The 20,350-nt window shown below is 40.7% G+C and overlaps 3 protein-coding genes across 4 annotated transcripts; 2 read left to right on the top strand and 1 right to left on the bottom strand.

Moving 5' to 3' along the window:
- Positions 1-36: 36 nt before the first annotated feature.
- Positions 37-2,233, bottom strand: LOC119020919 (dynactin subunit 6-like). The gene is made up of 7 exons (XM_037100712.1): positions 1,954-2,233; positions 1,685-1,749; positions 1,442-1,547; positions 1,201-1,286; positions 1,058-1,105; positions 786-928; positions 37-372 (listed from the first exon to the last, which is right to left on the bottom strand). Exons 1-7 carry the CDS (start codon positions 1,980-1,982, stop codon positions 280-282), a joined length of 570 nt encoding a protein of 189 aa, XP_036956607.1. The 5' UTR covers positions 1,983-2,233; the 3' UTR covers positions 37-279.
- An 18-nt stretch (positions 2,234-2,251) lies between these two features.
- Positions 2,252-11,562, top strand: hgsnat (heparan-alpha-glucosaminide N-acetyltransferase). Of its 2 annotated transcripts, none has more exons than XM_037100673.1 (18): positions 2,252-2,693; positions 3,572-3,690; positions 3,797-3,933; positions 4,672-4,790; positions 4,893-4,962; positions 5,272-5,341; positions 5,529-5,632; positions 5,898-5,974; positions 6,126-6,156; positions 6,614-6,774; positions 6,919-7,034; positions 7,237-7,358; positions 8,102-8,228; positions 8,409-8,495; positions 8,623-8,700; positions 8,858-8,928; positions 9,546-9,658; positions 9,988-11,562. In XM_037100673.1, the coding sequence occupies exons 1-18, from the start codon at positions 2,468-2,470 to the stop codon at positions 10,167-10,169; spliced, it is 2,010 nt and encodes a 669-aa protein (XP_036956568.1). In that variant the 5' UTR covers positions 2,252-2,467; the 3' UTR covers positions 10,170-11,562. The 2 variants fall into 2 exon arrangements, with proteins under 2 accessions (XP_036956568.1, XP_036956573.1); XM_037100678.1 differs by lacking the exon at positions 2,252-2,693 and adding an exon at positions 2,723-3,214.
- A 618-nt stretch (positions 11,563-12,180) lies between these two features.
- LOC119025686 (recombining binding protein suppressor of hairless-like) lies at positions 12,181-18,779 on the top strand. Its single transcript, XM_037109516.1, has 11 exons — positions 12,181-12,200; positions 13,418-13,456; positions 13,588-13,683; positions 13,800-13,965; positions 14,287-14,461; positions 14,556-14,693; positions 14,854-14,966; positions 15,249-15,389; positions 16,115-16,270; positions 16,381-16,484; positions 16,896-18,779. Exons 1-11 carry the CDS (start codon positions 12,181-12,183, stop codon positions 17,236-17,238), a joined length of 1,491 nt encoding a protein of 496 aa, XP_036965411.1. The 3' UTR covers positions 17,239-18,779.
- Positions 18,780-20,350: the final 1,571 nt, after the last annotated feature.

Below are 20,350 nucleotides of genomic sequence, written 5' to 3'. Positions count from 1 at the left end.
AACTGTGATCAGAAATTAGCTCATGTCGCAAACCAACAGCATTTCTGAGATTATTTTATTAATCATAGAAAACAGTACAGCACCAGCACAGCAGGTGAAAGATGAAAATGCTTAATCAGCTGTTGCGGTTAGAATAGAAAATAAGTGAGAAAAGGTACTGCTGAAGCAAAAGTTAATACTATGTAATTATATACATTCATGCTTCCTTCCAGCAAGACTCATTTAAATAAGCGTTTGCTAGCCATTTACAATTCATCTTAAAAAGTATAAAGTTGCATTCTAGCTAGCACTTTGGCCGGCTTTAATAGTTTTCTTCAAATGGTGGTAGTTTGGCAAAATCTTCATCAGGAAGTCGAGCTGTAGAGTCTGGGGCTGTAAAGATAACAAAACAATAATAAACAAATGATATGCCAAAAGACAGTTTTTGCAAAGCTTTCGTACTCAGACGCTGGCCATGTTTGAATATCTTGCAACTACTGCTTAACACCACAGTAGACCTGGGAAGATTTAGAGTCAGACTCAGAGTCAGTGTGTGCCGACTAAAAATCATGTTTAAAGTAGTCATATTGACACATTCTGCTGTTACTTCTTTAAATAATTATTCTAAGTCTGGAAAAAAACAAAACAAATGTGAATCCACTAAAACATGATCATGATTGTTTCAACCAGGAGAGGTCTACTATTAAAATCGGCAAACGTAAGGTACAATGTTCACACAGTTTTGTTTTTGAACTTGCAAAAGCTCGTCACAAGCCAGCTTACAACCCAAACGTGTGTATTCATACCTGTGGTCTCTCCGTCTGAACCCGCCTCATGCATCCAGAGCCGTAGATGACCGTGTTCTCAGGTATGACTTCGCATGTGTTGACCTGACAGAAGGCTCCAATAATACAGCCACTGGTGAGGATCACGTTCCTTCCAACGTCAGCTAGACAACAGAAAATATCATATCTGTTAAGTGACTTTGTTCATCTGAACGCTGCATCGGTCTCTGCAGATGTGCATCGCTCACATATGAACACACAATCAGAGCCAAATAAAGATGCACACATCCCACCTTTAGATTCGATGACGTTGTTGTCCCCAATTTTCAGGGCTTGTGACACTGTTAGTTGACAGTTAAGGCTTCTAAAACGGTTACAACAATATGAAATCATTTGAGTTATAGGATTAAACTTGTCAGGCAACTCAAAAGGATACCACAGCCAACTTCAAATACATTGTTCATGCCGATGGTCATCGTCTTTGGTTCCACCTCTGAATCCGGTATGATGTTTTCTGGGTAACTGTAGGGGAGAACAAGCAAAGTTTTGATACCTAGCACGTAAGGATGATTTTAAAACAGAGAGGGATCACTTAATGCAAAGATCACACATCTCTAATGTGTAACAGTGATGCACAGGCTACACACTGAGTAACAACAATCTTCTATTATTATTACCCATTGATGATCAGAGCTTGCTCCTCGATCAGATTGCCTTCTCCAATCACGATGGGTCCTGCCTCTGCGATGATACGAGCTTTTGGATGGACTACTGTCCTGGGGCCTGAGGAAACAAAGAATCTAATAGGTTAATATTTCCTGAATGTAGTTAAGATCCTAGTCCGATTTAAGGGAAAGGAAAGCAGGTTTTGTTAAGTCAGCAGTAACTACTTGGAAGTGAACCGAGGCGAAAGTTCTTACCGATGGTGACGTCTCCTCTAATTTCACTTTCAACACAAACTACGGCTCCGGCGGCTATTCTGACGCTGCAAAGAGTAAAACAGAGACCGTGGACATGACAGTAAATAGGATGAAAATGTTAGCTAACGTTGCTAGCTAGCCTATTCGGCATCGCCTTCAATACTAGCTACATGATAACCTCATTGTTGCTATTTACTCATCAATTTATTTTTTAATTAACTTGTAGCGCCGATGTTACACGTCGTGAACGGGTTAACATTCGATATTACCTTTTCTGAGAATTTTGTTTATCTGCCATTGTGGTGGATTTAAGCCCGGAGGGAGGCGTCGTTGATTCACTCGTTTATCGATTTAGAGTCCTTGCCATCACACCGTATGCGCATGCGCCAGTTGATTTAACACAGACCGTGGCCTCTGACGACTCGGGCATAATGATCGTCCGCTTAAAGAAGGGAATTTGGGTCGGTTATGCTCGTATTAAATCATTTCCAGTGCACGGAAAATAATACGGAAGTGGCGCTCTTAAACACAGATATGAATCGGTTAATATAAAGGAGTACGCGTTACCATAGCAACAGATCTTGCAGTCCCATTTATGATCTCATCTGTGCACTCCATACTTAAGTGGTTCAGTCAACAGTGTGTGTCCCACGGATGTCTGTTGTCTGTCTTAAAAAGACAAATATTCATTATCTGTTCCACATAACAGGATTGACGCATTGGTAGTAGTGCCCGCTGAGGTCATCAAACTGGCGGCGTTGATGATAATGTACTTTGTCCCTTATGGCTCCCCCTACAAAGTCAAAACAAGGAAGGGTCGGAAGCATTGCTATGGCAAAAAGGAAATTAAAAAAGAACTTAAAAGGCACATCTTCAGTCGCAGGGGGGGAGGCGAGTCAGAGAGAAATGGCGCAACCAGAGAAATACAACATGTTTTCCCTTGCTGCCATTGCTTTGCTTGTGGCCGTTAGCGTGGCACCACTGACAGCTGAAATGTCTAACTTTACCTGTAAGTACACCTCACTGTTGACCAAGTGCAAACCACTGTCAGTGCCTCATAGCTAGCTTGATTTAGCTCCTTTGCTAACTAATGCCCAGCATTATTTTACACCACTTTATGTGGTAAAATCGCCTTGCACCTATGTCGTTATATTTGACAATACACATGATTCGTCACGACGTATAAGGACATGTTGAAGATTAACTTTTAGGTTATAAAATCTGTTAGCACGGGGCTAGCTGGTGGTAAACGCAAAACAGCACTGACTCAGGGAAACAGTGGACAGTCCAAGGATAAACTCTTCGTTTGAACTTCCCTCCCGGGGGTAGTTTACGGATTAATTCAGCATGTGACCAGGGCTCAGCAGCCATAATTTCAGCTCTCTCACATGCTTTCCTCTACGAGGCTGCAGCGTTAGCTCACTGGCTGTAGCTTGTAGTTAGCTTGGACAGGCTTTCCGTCTTAAAATCTTCTCGTTGTTATGGTTCGCCTCCCCTAAGGATAGGATAGCAGTGGACGATAGGTTTGGGGTAAGTTACAGGAAGCTAAGCTGCACAGCTGGAGCCTCTACATATGCATCAGGAAGCAAAGCCCAAACGCTGTGATTCGTCCGATGTGTAGCCTACAACACGGTTGTCAACATGTTGCTGGGATTATTTTTATTTTAAGCCCGTGTTTACTAATCAGTGCCGTAGCAAACATGGTGTCATGTTTTTTTTCAGATTACATTCATAATGTTTATGAATTGAGTTGGGTGACTTCACAGTCGGGTGTGGCCAGCTAAGCTGTGGGCTGGATCATCTTTTCTGCATATTTCTTAAGCAAATGGATTTGCTAATTGTTTTCGACTGATCTGCACGATGTGTTCTGTTGTTTCTTCTACCAAGCTGGCTTCGCTCATCACCATAAGCACACGGTCCTGAAGATGGATGAGGCATCTCTGACGGTCATCAATGAGCTGGACACTGATGTGGTGGTGTCCTGGGTGTCAGAGCACTGCTACCAGGTAAGCTCACACACACACACACACACACACACACACACACACACACACCATAAGTTTTGTTTTTTCAGATGATGATGATAGTCTGATCTGGACCCTTGTGTGTTAGTGTTTGTACCAGCAGCTAGGGGTGGTACCTGGAAGGCCCAGTTCTGGTCAGCCCAGTTCAGTAGACTTCATTGTGAGCACACAGCATGAAATTACACTACAGCTCAACAGCACTCCCGTCAACCTGGAGCTCTGCAGGTAAGTTAAACAACTCAACACAAAACCTTCTTGCACTCTGTGACGTGGAAAATTTATGCTTTGGCAACACAGGCTTGGTTGTTAAGTCTTCCTCAAAGTGACAAAGTTCAAAGTTATTTTTTTTATGTCCAAATGGATTAGATCAGTGTAGGGTATTAACCTCACAAGACAGCTAAATCTCATGGACATGTTTCACATACACCTGTGCTGTGTATAGATATAAAACTATACAATAACAGTGTGATATTTTTATCCAAGCATGTTTTTCATGGGATTTAAATTGTTTATTACAGAATTTGTCGTACATGGCTGCACACCCTCATTGACAGTAATACAGCTGGGCTAATTATGAATGGAGGAATGCAGCATTCAAAATCCTTCACAGTTCCACTTCACAATAAAAATGCTTGGGGAAAAAAAGAATATTCTGGGCCCAGGGTCCTTTGCCACATGCCCCCCCATCCTGTTTCCTGTCATCTCTGAAGCTGTCCTATCAATAAAGCCATACAAAGGCTGAAGAAGAGAAAAGAATATTGTTGGCCTAACCATTCAGCATATAGGCTTTTCACATAAAGCGAACCATAATATTCAACATTTTAGGAAGTACATTTGACATAGAGCAGGCTGTCTTTCTCAGTGTGCTTTTTCACCTAGCTTGCTTGTTCTGAAAAAAATATCTGATATAAAACAGTGCGGCTGGTTTGCTGTCTGGTAAGCATTATTGGTTTTAATTTCCAGCGTTCCATACCACTTCGGGGAGCACGGGAACTACTCTCTGTGGGCGAAAAACCTGAACGATTCCTCGGTAGTAAACTGCTCCATGGTGACTGTTGCAGACCCCGTCAACAGCTACATACGTGAGTCACATGAATGCATTAACAATTTCGCATGACATGCACATGAAGTGTTTTTTGATGCGATAGTCATCTCCAACATGCTGCACATGTCTCTTCACACAGCGATCTTGGTAGCTTTTCTTATCTTTGCTGGACTGACGTTGGTGTCTGCCATTGGAAAAATAATATTAGGGTAAGATCATTTTATAGTTTTCTTCTTGTCTTGTGATGAGTTTATACTTCTATTACGGAATACGGATCATACACATATTCAAATAGAACCAAGTCTACATATGATATATTAAATTGATGACAGCCTGATTTCATTGTCCTTGAATAATTACATAGAGACATTTGTCTTGTGGTGCTGTGGCACAAACATCTATTGCTACGATTACTGCCAAGCATGGAGAGCTCCTGCTGCTGTATTGTTGTCTTTCAAGTGTGAACTGTGAGCTGGTGTGTATTGTATGTCTAAACTGCTAAATTGCTTCTTGTCCAGGCTGGATGTAGTGAGGGCGTTCCTCTTCCGAATCAGCAGCTCCATGGAGACAGAGAGGCTCATCAACTCTGTGAGTGTTTGTGTTGAGGGCATTTTGTCGGCAACAACTTCATTAAACCAAGATTGCACTATATCTGTAGTTAAATAAGTAACCAGATATTGCCGTTTATTAGGATTTGTATTGTAGGACTAAAAATGATTAAAGGTTTATGACGAGAGTTTTACAACATTTTACAACAAAATCTTTGATCATTTAGGAACTTGGCACCCCCGGCAGGACAGCTGCACCAGTAACGGACAACATCCTCCCTCCACCACCCAGCCCCAGCAAGAGGCTGCGATCTTTGGACACATTCAGAGGGTACACCCCCCTCCTTCTTCCCCTTCACCACAGCAGCTCAATTTGCTGAAAGAAAAATATTAACTCGATCCCCCTTTGGTATTGTTTGACATTATGGCCTTATCATGTGATCCTCACTTTAGCGTGACATTTTTGCATCTGAAACCGGAATTGCCTTTTGTTAATGAGCCCTTACTGATGACATTAGCGCAGATCTGGTGACTATTAATTGTAGAATTTTTTTTCATAGGAGTTTAATGCATTTCCTCCCTCTTTTTCCTTCCAGTATCTCCTTAGTTATTATGGTGTTTGTGAACTATGGAGGAGGGCGATACTGGTTCTTCAGACACGAAAGCTGGAATGGTGAGCCTCACAGGCTTCTGTTTTTCATTTTCACCATTAACTATCTCGCAAATTAGTTAATATTTATTATTATTATTATTATTAGTTAATATTTATATTTCGTGTTGTAGTTGAACTCTGAAGCCTTTGTTTCCCATTTGTCTTCTTACAGGCCTCACTATTGCAGACCTAGTCTTTCCCTGGTAAGTGAATTTAAATTTTCAACCCTGCATATCCCAGTCCTGCAGACCACACACACTTGAGTTTGACAGTTATATGAACACTCTATATTTCCATTCACTCACTGAAGCAAATATACAATATCATTATATTATTATGTGTCCCAGAGCTGCAAACCCTTAAAATCCAATTTGTATGTTAAATATAGGTCTCCAAGGGTGTTTTGTGCTGGTATTATCTATATTTCACTATTTGAAAAATAATATTTTTATTGTTCACAATTAAGGTTTCTTCAAGGCAGTTGGATTTGTCCACAGGGAATCTTTCTATCTAAAACCTCATCAGTTCCCTTGTTCCCATACTAAAGCTTTCACTTTAGAAGTGTAAAGCCAGCGTTCAAAGTTCAAATGAGCTGTAACTCATTTTCACATGACTCCATGTTTTAATATTCTCACACTCTGTGTTTCTCTCCTCCACCAGGTTTGTCTTCATAATGGGCACGTCCATCGCCCTGTCAATCAACTCCCAGCTCCGTGCAGGCTCCACCCGCTGCTCGCTGCTGAGGAAAGTTGTGTGGAGAAGCATGCAGCTATTCATCATTGGTGTCGTCATCATCAACCCAAACTACTGCCAGGGACCTTGTGAGTATAAACACACTTCTCATTTGACGCTGACCATAATATCTCTGACCATTTAGATGGTCATAGTAAAGCACTTTCTTTAATTCTCTTCCAAACTGTTTCTGTCTGCACGTGTGCTCACATTCCACCTTATCAACTCGACAGTGTCTTGGAGCAACCTGCGGATACCAGGTGTGCTGCAGCGCCTGGCCTGGTCATACCTAGTTGTCGCCTGTCTGGACCTGCTGGTGGCAAGAGGTCATTTTGACATCTTTCCAATGGTCAGCCAACAGCCCCATTTTCCCCTCATCGTTTAACTTTCTATTAAGTTCAGCTAAAATAAATGTGCCATATTTACTGTGGATATTCTAAATTAATTCCGATGTTTTGACAATATTCTCTTGTTTACATCTGTATGATAAATGTATTTTATTTTGAAGGAGAACAAAAGTGTTTGATTAAAGAGTGTCTGTTTTTATACAGGACGCATGGTGGTCTCCTGCCCTTGACATCTTGCTGTACTGGCCGGCCTGGCTGTGTGTGCTCCTCTTAGAAACCCTCTGGCTCTGCCTTACTTTCATCCTTCCTGTACCAGATTGCCCAAGGTGAGTCAAACAGAGGATGTTTGCACTTCTTTTTGCGTCAGTGTAATAATGGAGATCCTCAGCAAGCGGCAAGGTTTTGTCCGCTTCTTAAAAGTATTCATGTCTTTGGTATGTGTTGGTGTGAAAGGCAGTGACACCTTAGTCTGATCATCATGCTGAATTTAGTCTGTAGCTACATATTAATTCAGGCCAAGGTTCAGTTGCAGGTTTAAAATCTCTGAACATTTTATGTCATTAATATATATTTGGAGGCAGAGGAATGCACTCTTAATTGCTTAATTGCCAGCTAGTCCACATCCCATCCCAGGATTTTTTAACATGAACAAATTTTTACCTTTTGCTGTTAGAACATTGTTTTGTTTCCTGTCACTACTGTAGTGTTTTTGGCAGTATAGATGTTTCCTCGCAATGTGTCATAAAAGAAGTGATTAAAATGGTTGAAAAAATCAGCACAAAAAGTTTAACCCAAATTGATGAACTCCCTTAACGATCCAGTATGTGAGCCTTTAAGTGACATCTAGCAGTGAGGTAAAAGATTGCAACCATTTGAACACCCGTATTTCACCCTTTCTTATAGCAGCCGCTAAAAAGCAAAAGAAACAACTAGCAGTGTCTAGACCCAGTGTTTAGTTTGTCCATTGTGGGCTACTCTGTACTTTTTAAAAATGTTGTGTTTGTTTTTAAACATTAACCTTGCACGTGTTACCCTTTACCCTACACTGATTTATAACTCCTCTGAACAGGGGCTATCTTGGTCCAGGTGGGATCGGGGACATGGGCCTATATACTAACTGCACCGGTGGAGCGGCTGGTTTCATTGACCGATGGCTGCTTGGAGAAAACCACATCTACCAGACCCCCTCGTCACGGGTTAGAGACTTGCACAATAACCCAACAGTGGTCACATTTACTCTTTCTATGACTTGGGATGTTAAACTTAAGCTTCCATCTCAGGTTTCTCTCTCTGAACCCCAACTATGCTAATATCTCAGGTGATGAAAGGGTGAAGTATGTTTACAAAAATCTGCTCCTGTTTCTATCTGAATTTAGGTGATTTATGCAACTCGTATGCCTTATGATCCAGAAGGTGTTCTGGGCAGCATCAATTCGATCCTCATGGCTTTTCTTGGATTGCAGGTTTGTAATGTGCATTTGTCAGCTTCTCTCTTCCTTTTTGTGTTGAAAATGATAATAATATAGGTCATTAGAACAACCAAAAAGAAGAAGATTTTAATGATATAATTGTTTTTTTTAATGTCCCCAGGCAGGGAAAATAATCTTACACTACAGAGATCTCCACACAAGCATAATGTCAAGGTTTCTAATATGGAGCCTCTCATTGGTAAGCACATTACACATTACATTTCATCTTATGCTTCTGCAGTACATGTAGGAGTCAGAGTTTGGCTCGACAGGATCATAATCTCAATGTCTGTGAGTTTTCCTCCACACATTTATTAACACTTTTGCTGAATAACAGAGTCTCTTGTAACACACAGGGAGTCATATCAGCAGTCCTGACCAAGTGTTCCACAGACGAGGGCTTCATTCCTGTCAACAAAAACCTGTGGTAAAGTTTCCTCTTTAATCAGTTTCAGATGGAACAATGTCTGCTTAGCAATGGCTTTTTGGTATCTGATGACTGAGTTTTTTTTTTGTTGGTTTTTTTTTGTTGTTTTTTGAGGAAGTTGCTGCCAGGCGACTTTAATAAATAAGTGAAATTCCTATCTTTTTTATGGTTGTGCACCACCCCGTCTGATATCTTTCTGTTCTTGGTTCTTTTGTTTTAGGTTTTTTCACTACTTACACTACTTAGTACTTAATGTGGCTCTGATACTCGTATTTTCTCCGCTGTATGGCTGTTTTTTGCCCTCTATATTTTATCTTTTGGTAGAGTACTGACAATTTCCCAGCTTTCACCATACCCAGCTTCACACACAGTGATAGAAAAGTCAAAGCTTCTAGTCATGTCCAGGTTTTACACATGCATCCTTTATACTAAATATTGAACACACAAATATTTAATTAGAAAATGCAGTCAAAGACTGTAACTACCTTGAATCTGGAGCCCAAACTAATCACCCATTTACGTTGGTGCGTGGGGTCATCTGCACAGTCCGAATTTGTTAAAATATGGGCTTTAAATTAAAATTGTTTTTTAATTTGAACTGTTCATGTCACTTCTAGGTCTCTGTCCTATGTGACAACACTGGCCTGTTTTGCATTTGTGCTGCTAGTGATGATCTACTACACAGTGGACGTGAAACATTGGTGGTCTGGAGCACCTTTCTACTACCCTGGTGAGCATTGCATCGTATTGTCGGATACATCGACTATTTATACAAAAAGCATGTACACTAGCTTGATGACATCACAAACGTTACAATTCACCCTTCCGTTTTTCTGTGGTATTTTGAATGCATTTGATATGAATATAAAGGCCAGGTATTTGTGGGGAAGTAGTTTATATTAAGTCTGCACAAGTGCGTAACTGTCTTAACTTCTGGCATGGGATGTTTGAGTACAGAGGAATCCAATCAATTGATTTTACCAATTTTAAATATTTTTTTTAGAGTTGGGCTATGCTGCATTACGTTTGCTTCACCCTGACTTGTGTACCTGATTCCAGGAATGAACTCCATCCTCGTGTACGTGGGCCATGAAGTGTTGGAGGACTACTTCCCCTTTCGTTGGCGAATGGCCAACAGCCAGTCCCACGCTGAGCACCTCACCCAGAACCTCGTGGCTACTTCCTGTTGGGTTTTAATCTCCTACGTGCTCTACAGAAAGAAGATTTTCTGGAAAATTTAAAATGGGGCCAGACAACAAAACCAGAGGACATTGTTTACATCACAATTGCTGGAGTTAGAACCTGAAAACATTTGGAAAGCGGGAAACAAGAGACTGATCGTATTTGTCCAAACTATGACGGTTCTCTGTCTCTGAACTTTGATGGGTTTCTTCTTTCAAACAGCACCTCTTTTTTTCTTTCATATTTTCAATTTTTACTCACTACTTTACCGGACCATAAATGTTTAAAGACTCTTTTTCCAAAGATCTTCAGATATGAAGCGGCTGACCCCTGCCAAATATCTCAACTGACTCAGGAATAACATGGCCAAGAATAGTTTGAAAATTTAAAACTATAAAGACTGACGTAGTTAATCTGCTATATTTTAAAAAACACTGGTTTTCATTCCTCATCTTATACTGACTATAGTAGCAGGGTGTTGTAGTGGTTTAACAAGCCTACTTCTCCTTGGGGATCACTGCAGCCAACTTAAGCACTGTTGCATTGCTATGAAGACAGACACCAAATGATGTACATTCAAGAGAAAAGGCTACCAAGAATGTATTGTGTTTATTTGGTAATTTCCACTGCACAGTGGAAGATGGAAGTGATATTTCAACAAGGGGAAATACAGGTTTTAAAAATGAAAGTTAAACCTCTGAGATGCGTATTGTTCCTTTCTTGTACTTCATTTGTTATTGTCGGCTTGCTCAAGTGTTTTCCCTTTGCAGTCCTCTGCTCCCCCTCCAACACTGCTCCCTTTCTCAGCAAGTGTCCAGTGGTGTGACATATGATGCCGCTAGTTACCATGTGTTGAGGGGGAGTGAAGGAGGGCATGTTAGACTATTGAAACACACGGGAATCTGCTTGTTTTGCATTTTGACTTGGAAACATGGCATGTGATCTTTTTGGTCAGGTTTTTTTTTTTCTTTTTTAAAAGCCATAAGTCATTAAACTGCCTCTTTTGTGTGAGTCTTTACACATGCCCCCCTTTCTCTAAGCAAGGATTTGCTATTTTTTTTTACCATTTTTCACATTTTGGTAAAAGAATTTGGTCATGGATTTATAATTACTCCACTGTATGTTTCCCATGTACAGTAGTGTCATTGTGAGATTCTTGTTTGTTTTTTTTTTTGTTTTGTTTTTTTCTATAAGCTTACCATTGCTGCCACAAAATAAATGTGCCCCTTCTGTGATTGACAGTTAATACAAATATTCATTTTTTAAAAATACATATTTTACAAAATCATTTCTCATTTCTAGAATTTCCAAATGCTTTGAGAGATTTTGGTATTATTCTTCATCTAGTACTGTCTTGATTAATGAAATTCACTTTCAGACAAGTTTTTATACATTTATTTTTTTATATTAACCATTTGAAAGTAAGTTAATGCAATAAAATTTATTCCAAGATACTAATTCTGTTGTTTGCGTTTGATGCTGGGTTGTGAAGTTCTAATAATCTCTTCCTCATCAGTCTAAAGGCCTCTAAAGCACACTGATGTGTCTTGAAGAATAATAATTACTCCTCTTATAAAGGCCATATGAAGAGTTCATATAAGAATATATATATTTCAAAGGCGTTTTAATCCTCATGCTGTGTTTCCAGCTCCTCAACACGGAGAGGTGTAGTTTGCTTTATTGCTCAATAAGGCGTGGGAATCGAGTTACAGTGAGGGCGCCTTGTGAGAAAAAAAAAAGTAGGTTGTGAGGTTTGGCTGCTCATCTCGCGATACAATCGGCCCGTCTTCATTCATGTCGATTGTGAGAGTTTTCCCGTTCTCGCGCGACTTTGCAACTTTCCCACGCCTGCTGTTTTGGCGTCTGCCCTCTGCCCGTCGCCGCTCCCTCCCCCTCTTTCTCACCCCTTTGCCCCGTCACACCTCCCGCCCCTTTCTCCCCCCCTGCCTTTCCTTCCAGTCTGGCTCTTGTGTGTTGTACCGTTGACTGTGGTGAGGGAGGGGGGCCTGGGGGAGGGATCTCGCGATTGTTGGGATTTCTTTTTTTTTCGGGGGGGGGGTTATTTGGAAGATGGCGCCCGTTGTTACGGGGTAAGTGCTGAAATTCAAAGCATATTGTTATTGAAAATAAAGTTTTGTTGTCTTGTGATAAAACACTGGCAGGCTGAAGTGCTTTTAGGTGATGTTTTTGGATGCTAGCGCTGTTGCCTCGCTGTCAGCTAGCCTCCCCCCACGCAGAGCTACTTGTGGCTTGATGTGGGGTCAGTTGTGTAAAACTATTCTTCGCAGTATCGCCTGGTTCCTCTGCCGTTTCTTTAGTTGTCGCGCGGTGCTGAGTCCTGTTTCAAACTGTTTTAGAAACTTTTCAGTCAGTCACCAGTTTTGTATTGTAGACTAACTACTCGGTGTGTGTCATCTGCTTCAGCAAATAAGTACAGCAACAACGCAATATCCCTATAAAGTGGGCAAACTGCAACACAATGTACATCAACCTCATAGCAGTCGCTTTAAGCAGCCAGCAGAGTGTTGCTCGATAACTTAAGCATCATTCTCAGCATGAATGAATAAATGCAAATTTATTTGGGAGATGTGAAAAAAAACTTGAGAAAAAGTTGAATTAGTTCGACAGATAAGCATAATAAGATAAGATATATTAATAATATATATATTCAATATACTAAATACACTTAATAATTAATTAATACGTTATTAATACGTTATGTATAAAGATATTTACATACACACCCATATACTATACATTATATATATACACACACACCTGTACTAATTTCTGTATCTCATTATTAAATAACATGACATTCATATTTAATACACACAAACGCATTTGTTAAGCCCTCCCTCATCCCTGTAGCTTTTGAAAATCATCTCCTTGTACCTTTTTTTGAAAAAAAAAAACAAAAACTGGATCATTAACTTAGACATTGCTTAAGCTCCATGATCATACTGTTTTACAATTTTACATCACCGATTGAAACGCACCTTCTTTTTTATAGTCGTACGAACTGCTGGCATCTTGACATTCAACCTTTCCCTCAAATTGTAACCCCCCTCTCTATCAAAAAGAAAGTTTCTGAATATTACCTGGAAGTAGTTCTTAAATATATTGTTTTGACTACATATATATCTGTACCTATTTAACCTACTGATGAAGTCTCCATCTACGTTATCACACTTAAGTATCCTGTTCAGAGGTTCCGTTCCAGATTTTGATTTTCATCTCTGCTACACTGCCTTAGCACTGAAACCAGGTATAAACAACTTGCAAACCTGATGTTTTCGTTTTGCAGGAAGTTTGGTGAGCGACCACAGCCTCAGCGCCTGACAAGGTAGAAACCCTTTTGACACAAGCAACCCTTCACAGTGCTTGTTGAGTCATTGCAGAAAGTTGAATGAAGTAACCTGATTAAAAATGTAATTTGTGAGGGTAAAGTGCTAACATGTTTCTCCTCCTTTCCAGGGAGGCTATGAGGAATTACTTGAAGGGAAAGGATGATCAAACAGTTCTCATACTACATGCAAAGGTTGCGCAGAAGTCATATGGAAATGAAAAAAGGTTTGTGTGGGACGCTTCAAAGCTGCAAACTTTTAATGTACGACTATTTGATGCTGAAATCTTGCATTGAAATCCCTTTGTATGTTTATTTTCTGACTTATGCTTGTGAAATGTAGGTTTTTCTGCCCTCCACCATGCGTGTATCTGATGGGCAGTGGCTGGAAGAAGAAGTTGGAGAATATGGAGAAGGAGGGCTGCACAGAGCAGGAGGCCCAGCCATGTGCATTCATCGGCATAGGCAGCAGTGAGCAGGAGATGCAGCAGCTCAATCTGGAGGGGAAGGTGGGTGGTCATTTATAACACTGCAGGTGTTTCCCCCCACACCTCACTCACTCTCCCAGTAAACAAGGCGCTTGCTTTTTGACAAACCATGCAGAGTAACCACAGCACGAAACAAATATATATCTGCTTTGTTGCCGTTGTTTGTCACCACAAAACCCTGCTAACAGTGTTCCTGCTGTGGCTAATGTCCTTGCGTGTCATCTATTTTTTTTAGTGCATCCGTGCCACTTATAAAGTTGTTCCATGAAGAACATAAGAGGGAAGTGAAAGAGTAGACGTTCACATGAAATCTCCTAACCTCTCCTTCTTTCTGCTCCTCAGCACTTCTGCACCGCTAAGACGCTGTATATCAGTGACTCAGATAAAAGGAAGCACTTCATGCTGTCTGTGAAGATGTTGTACGGGAATAGTGCCAACATAGGAGTCTTCCTCAGCAAGAGGATCAAGGTCATCTCCAAGCCCTCCAAGAAGAAGCAGTCTTTGAAAAACGCAGATTGTGAGTTGCGGGATGTGTCATCGCACAAACAAGCACGGAGCTCATGCGAAGATGCTCTTTTCTTCTCACTCATTCTACTTTTCTTTCTCCCCAGTGTGTATAGCGTCAGGGACTAAGGTGGCGCTGTTTAACCGCCTGCGTTCCCAGACGGTTAGCACCAGGTATCTTCATGTAGAGGGGGGAAACTTTCTTGCCAGCTCACAACAGTGGGGAGCATTCTACATCCACCTTTGTAAGTCACGCCTGTGTTTCCTCTTTTTTTCTATTTTATTTTAACCTCCATGCTCATTTCTTTGATGACTGTTTTTACTGATGTTAAACCGTACCTGCATGAGATCAGATACTCTCATTGTAACGTTATCATTGTTTGTGTTCTGTGTCGTTTGGCTTAGTGGATGATGAGGAGTCTGAAGGGGAGGAGTTTGCTGTGAGAGATGGCTATATTCACTACGGCCAGACGGTTAAATTGGTCTGTTCTGTCACTGGCATGGCCCTGCCTAGACTGGTATGCATGCATCTGTCTTATTTCACATGTCAGTCAGTTGATTGTGAGAAGTAGGTTGAGTATGGTTCAATACCGATCCCACCGATTACTGATATTGGTGTCAGGATTGGTGGGATCGGTATAGAACGGTTCCAAATTGTGAGAAAGTGAGCGCTCATGCCACTGATGTGCACACACGCAGGGATGTTCATAACCTTGCAAATGTGTTTGTGTTGATTTGAACATGTTTTTATTTTTCCTTTCCATCTGTTTGTGATCGGTGTGTTCGCCTAAATTCTTCAGGTCATTCGCAAAGTGGACAAACAGACTGCCTCATTGGATGCAGATGACCCAGTGTCCCAGCTTCACAAGTGCTGCTTCTACTTGAAAGATACAGACAGAATGTATCTCTGTCTCTCACAGGAGAGGATCATCCAGTTCCAGGTGGGCAATCAGTCACACACAGTTATTTTAATCCCGCTTTCTGAATACGGTTCCTGTAAGTCTCAGCCCCGGTTCTTTGTATTGATTAAAAAATAATGTTGATGGTCCCGTTTCATAGCGTTATTTTTTGATTTCCTGTGAAGTAGCTGCTTGTTCTACGTGTACCTATCCCAATAATATACATTTCAAATTTCTTTCAACAATCTCAATGTTGCTCTCTATAAAAAACACTGAACAAATAAAGTTGTGTACATAAGTTTTGCATGACAAATGGCTCTAAATAGTATGCACATCAAACTTGACTCCTGATATGGAAAATAAGTGTGTTCCAAAGGCTTGAATTCACAAATGAAGTTGATTTTTATTTCCATAACCAGAAGTGAATGTGTCTTAAGAGCTCCTCCCTCTTTGCAGCAGATAAAACAGGTATTTTTGCAGTAAAAAGCAGTTAGTATGGATGATGTTTCTGTCTGTGGTTTGTTATCATTAGCTGGAATAGCGCTGTTCCTTGTGCATGCAGACAACAGAATATTAACCAGTCTGCTGAGAGCATTACCTACCAGCGGGTGTGTGTTGTGAAATTAGTATCCATGTAAGAGGTCTACCCATTAGTTTTAATGAGCTGGAATGCCGGAGACGAGACGCTAATCTTTATCCCTCTCATTGTGCGAGCTCCTACCCGACACTCTTTCTCATATGTATGTGCATGTTGTTTTGTTCTCCAGGCCCCAGCGTGCTCCAAAGAGACTAACAAGGAGATTATTAACGACGGGGCTTCCTGGACTATCATCAGCACCGACAAGGCAGAATACACCTTTTATGAGGGAATGGGCCCCGTCCCCACACCGGTTACACCTGTCCCCGTGGTGGAAAGCCTGCAGGTACGCGCACAACCCTATTAGTTTCAAATGTGGTTGTTATTCCTTTAAATCAGCAGACTTGAGTGTTTTCCTCAGACCTTTCAAAAGCCATTCTGTATGTCTGTGTCAAGTTAAATGGTGGAGGAGATGTGGCAATGTTGGAGCTGACGGGACAGAACTTCACCCCTAACCTCAGAGTGTGGTTTGGAGATGTGGAGGCTGACACCATGTACAGGTGAGGTGTTTATATCGGTGCGTGCAATAGAGTCACAACGATTACTTGACGAGTTGATTAATGGATCCTAATAAAATAATCAGCTACTCTGATTATTGTTTCAGTAATCTTTCAAGGCAAAATGTAAAAACTTTTGCTGTTTCCAGCTTATTAAATGTGAGGATTCCCTGCTTTTCCTTGTCATTTATGATAAATAACAAGTCATTGTGTTTTGTGTTTGGAAGATGTCTTTTTAGGAAATTGTGATAATTTTTCATGTTTTATGTTTTTAAATTTTACAATTAAAAACAATTGAGTATTCATAGATATAATCAGCAGGTTAATCAATAATGAAAATATTTGTTAGGTGCACTTTTAGTGTGTAACAGCTCAAATTCTCTGACCCTTCTCTTGTTTGTACGTTCCCGTTAGATGTGGAGAGAGCGTCCTCTGCGTGGTGCCAGACATTTCTGCCTTCAGGGAGGGCTGGCGCTGGGTTAGGCAGCCGGTTCAGGTCCCCGTCACACTGGTCCGCAACGATGGAATCATCTACGCCACCGCCCTCACATTCACTTACACCCCTGAACCAGGGCCCAGGCCCCACTGCAGCGCTGCTGGGGCAATTCTGCGCTCACATAGCACCTCTTCCTCATCACCAGCATCTTCATCCTCACCATCCTCCTCATTGGGTGGCCTCACAGACGGCCATGGGGCTTATGGCAGCAGTGACTCAGGCATGTCGTCAGGGGCATCAAACATGTCGGTGCTGTCGTAGTAATACTTATTCTGTGCGTGCGTGTGCGTGCGTCCATGTGTGTGTGTACTTTGTGTGTCATTTGTATGTGTGTTATGGAAGACTGAGTGAGACAGTGTGTGCATGTACTTTCCAAAGAGGATCATGGACCTGTGAGTAAATGCAAACACACCGCAGGCTCAGAAAGCCTTCGTCAAACATCAACTGTGATCATCAGGAAAGCTGAAGAGATTTGGGGATAAGACTTTGGTTGAAGAGAATGCCTCTCTTTAGCTCCCTCTTGTGGTGTGTTGTGGACATGATAAAAGCCCCACTAAAGAGGACCTTGATAGCCACGGACATTCACATAAAGAAGATGAAACTAATGCTCACAACAGCCTTTGTACAAGAACATTTTTGTTTTTATATGCCTGTGGGTTTGGAAGCTGTTTTCACCATGTTCTTTCTCTCTACAGACATTGTGTTTTCACTGAACTTGTTGATTTATACGTTGTGTGCAAGGGAAACCTGTGTTGTAAGAGTAACATAGTTTTTACGGACCAAGGAATATTATTATATTATTTTATTCATATAATATTTTATAAGCTTTTGCCGAGGTACATTTTTTTGTATGATTCTACATAGTAAGCTCACTTTTGTTACCAAATAGAATTTGTCATGTTGACACCTATTTGAGTTTTGCCTCATTTGGCTGTTCAAAGTGGACATTTCTTGTAGTGCGTCTCTTAATGGTCTGACTGCAGCTCCTCTGCTTGTCTCCTCTTTCTTTAATATTCACTGGTGTTTTTTGGGACTTGGTCACCAAATTAAGGGCTCCAGACCAGCTTTCACACTGGTTGCACTGGTGCACCTAACTGTTTAATTTAGGTATACTAGCACATCCTTTTGGTGCACCCAGTTATACATTTTAATCTAAGTAGTGGACAAAGTAGTCAACAGTTCGGGTCAGATGTGCAAAATTGAAGCATCATGTTATTGGCCTGTCAAATCTGAAGAAATGGTCATTTTGAGCTGATGCCAATATTTTATTTTGAAAGCTTTTCACTGCCATTGCTGATGAATGTGCCAACATTATTGTGCATCATATTATCAGTCATTTGGAAATTGGAAATTTTAGCTCTCCTCCATGAAAAAGAAACTTTCAAGCTAAGGTGTGTAGGAGAGTCGTCACTAGGCAATTAAAACGTGCAAATCTACCTGCAGTCACTGGGCTTGACTGCCTTAAATCCTCTAGGTCACTGGATTTAATTGATAAGTCCCAAAATACTTTTTATATCAAAGATGTCAATTCGGATGCGAGCAGTGTATGTGTGTGATGATATGTAATACACTATCAATGTATTCTGGGAGATGAAGGCCTTTGTTTTCTAACCAGTGTTCTGTTTATTGTATCAAGGTGCACTTTTAAATATACTCGGTCCCTCTGTTGCCTTTGCTGTGCACACAGCAGCGATGCTTATTTCACTGAAGCCTTTGAACAAAGTCACTGTACGAAGTTGATGTAAATTAAGTCAAGTGAAACATGCCTTCTGACAGCAAATAGAGTTCATTTTAATACAACCCACTGTGGTTCTGCTTTTGTTTTGTTTTTGGTTTTTTTGCAGTGAGATGATTATTTAGATTCAAACTCGTAGTTTGTTTGGCCTCTCTTGTTCAGCAGGTTGAACTTTGACCTGACTTACTAACCAAGTCAAGAGTCACATGTCATTCAGATTATGTTGCCTTTAAAAAAACACAGTCAGGAGTTTCCTTGACACCGATGACAATCTCTTAATTTCTTGCACGTGTTGCATATTTGCCCAACATTTGGATTTATGGCTCTTTGTGTCAATACTTTGTGTCAGACCGATGCTTCAACTCATGGTTTGATTCAGTGTTTGATATCAGTTCAGACACCGCAGTTTACTAAAGGATGCCCTTTCAGTTTTCCGTTTACATTGTAGGTCATACATGTAGTCTGTATGTATGGGGCGCTGACTGCAGATTTCAAATTGATATATTTTCTATATTTAGCTCATTTTCCATTTCCATTTGAGACAAATTGGTTTAAAAAAATGTTTATCTGCAAAAAAGATATAGATGTTGAATCTAAAGCCAAATTTATGTTAAATCTAAATTTTGAATGGAAATGTTAAAGCAAAATGCTAAATGGTAAGTAAAAACATTAAATTAAATGTAAAATGTAAATCTGAATTTTATGTCCAAATCTTAAATCTAAATGAAAACTAAATGCTAAATGTACATATAGGGATTCAATCTAAATGTAAAAGGTAAATGTAAAATATTAAATCTAAATCTAGATGAAAAAAACAATCTAAGTATTAAATCTAAATGTTAAATGCTAAATCTAAATAATATTGAAACTACATCACTTTGAAGACTTCAGTCGCATTTCTTACTTGCGTCACCCTTTGATAAACTGTGTGTGTGTGTGTGTGTGTGTGTGTGTGTGTACTTCTGCAGAAATTGGGGGGAAGAAATCATGTAAAATCCTCATATGTTGTGTCCTCACTCAGGTCCTGCTCAGGCCTAATGGACACTTGCCACATGGGCATGCTCCACAGGGTAGAGGTCAAATCTGCCCCTCTATTTTTAAACTGGGTGCTGAATTGCTGGAATGAAACCTGATGCCTTGTAACTGTTTTAAGTGTGTGTGTGTGTGTGTGTGTGTGTGTGTGTGTGTGTGTGTGCATGTGGTCTGTTTGTGTCCCTCACATTCTGGACGTTTCTACCAAAGATTTGTAGTCTAATGAGGGCGAACCACGTGCATCTGCGTGTTTCTGTGCAAACGTGCTGAAGAGAAAAAAAAATTAAAAAAAATTGCAACCCATGCACAGACAGACACCACTGGAGGCCCCACGAACAGGTGTGCAAACATTTACTGTGTCTATCCGCATAGCGAGGAGATCTGTGAACATGGATACAACTGTCAGACCCAGACAGCCTGGACATGACGTGAAATATGACATGCTATTCCTGGCATGACAGTCTAGATCTCAAGCACTGGTGGAGTCTGGAGGCTTTAATTGATCCCCCCCACCCAAACCATTATCAGTCAAGCCACAAAAAACAACTGGAGGGTGAAATCCTCCATTAGGATACTGTGTTTCTATGCTCGGTTCTGTTACCAATG

Source organism: Acanthopagrus latus, chromosome 1 (genome assembly GCF_904848185.1).
Source record: "Acanthopagrus latus isolate v.2019 chromosome 1, fAcaLat1.1, whole genome shotgun sequence".
In the NCBI taxonomy this organism is placed as follows: domain Eukaryota; kingdom Metazoa; phylum Chordata; class Actinopteri; order Spariformes; family Sparidae; genus Acanthopagrus; species Acanthopagrus latus.
This window is presented reverse-complemented; position numbering and strand designations above follow the sequence as displayed.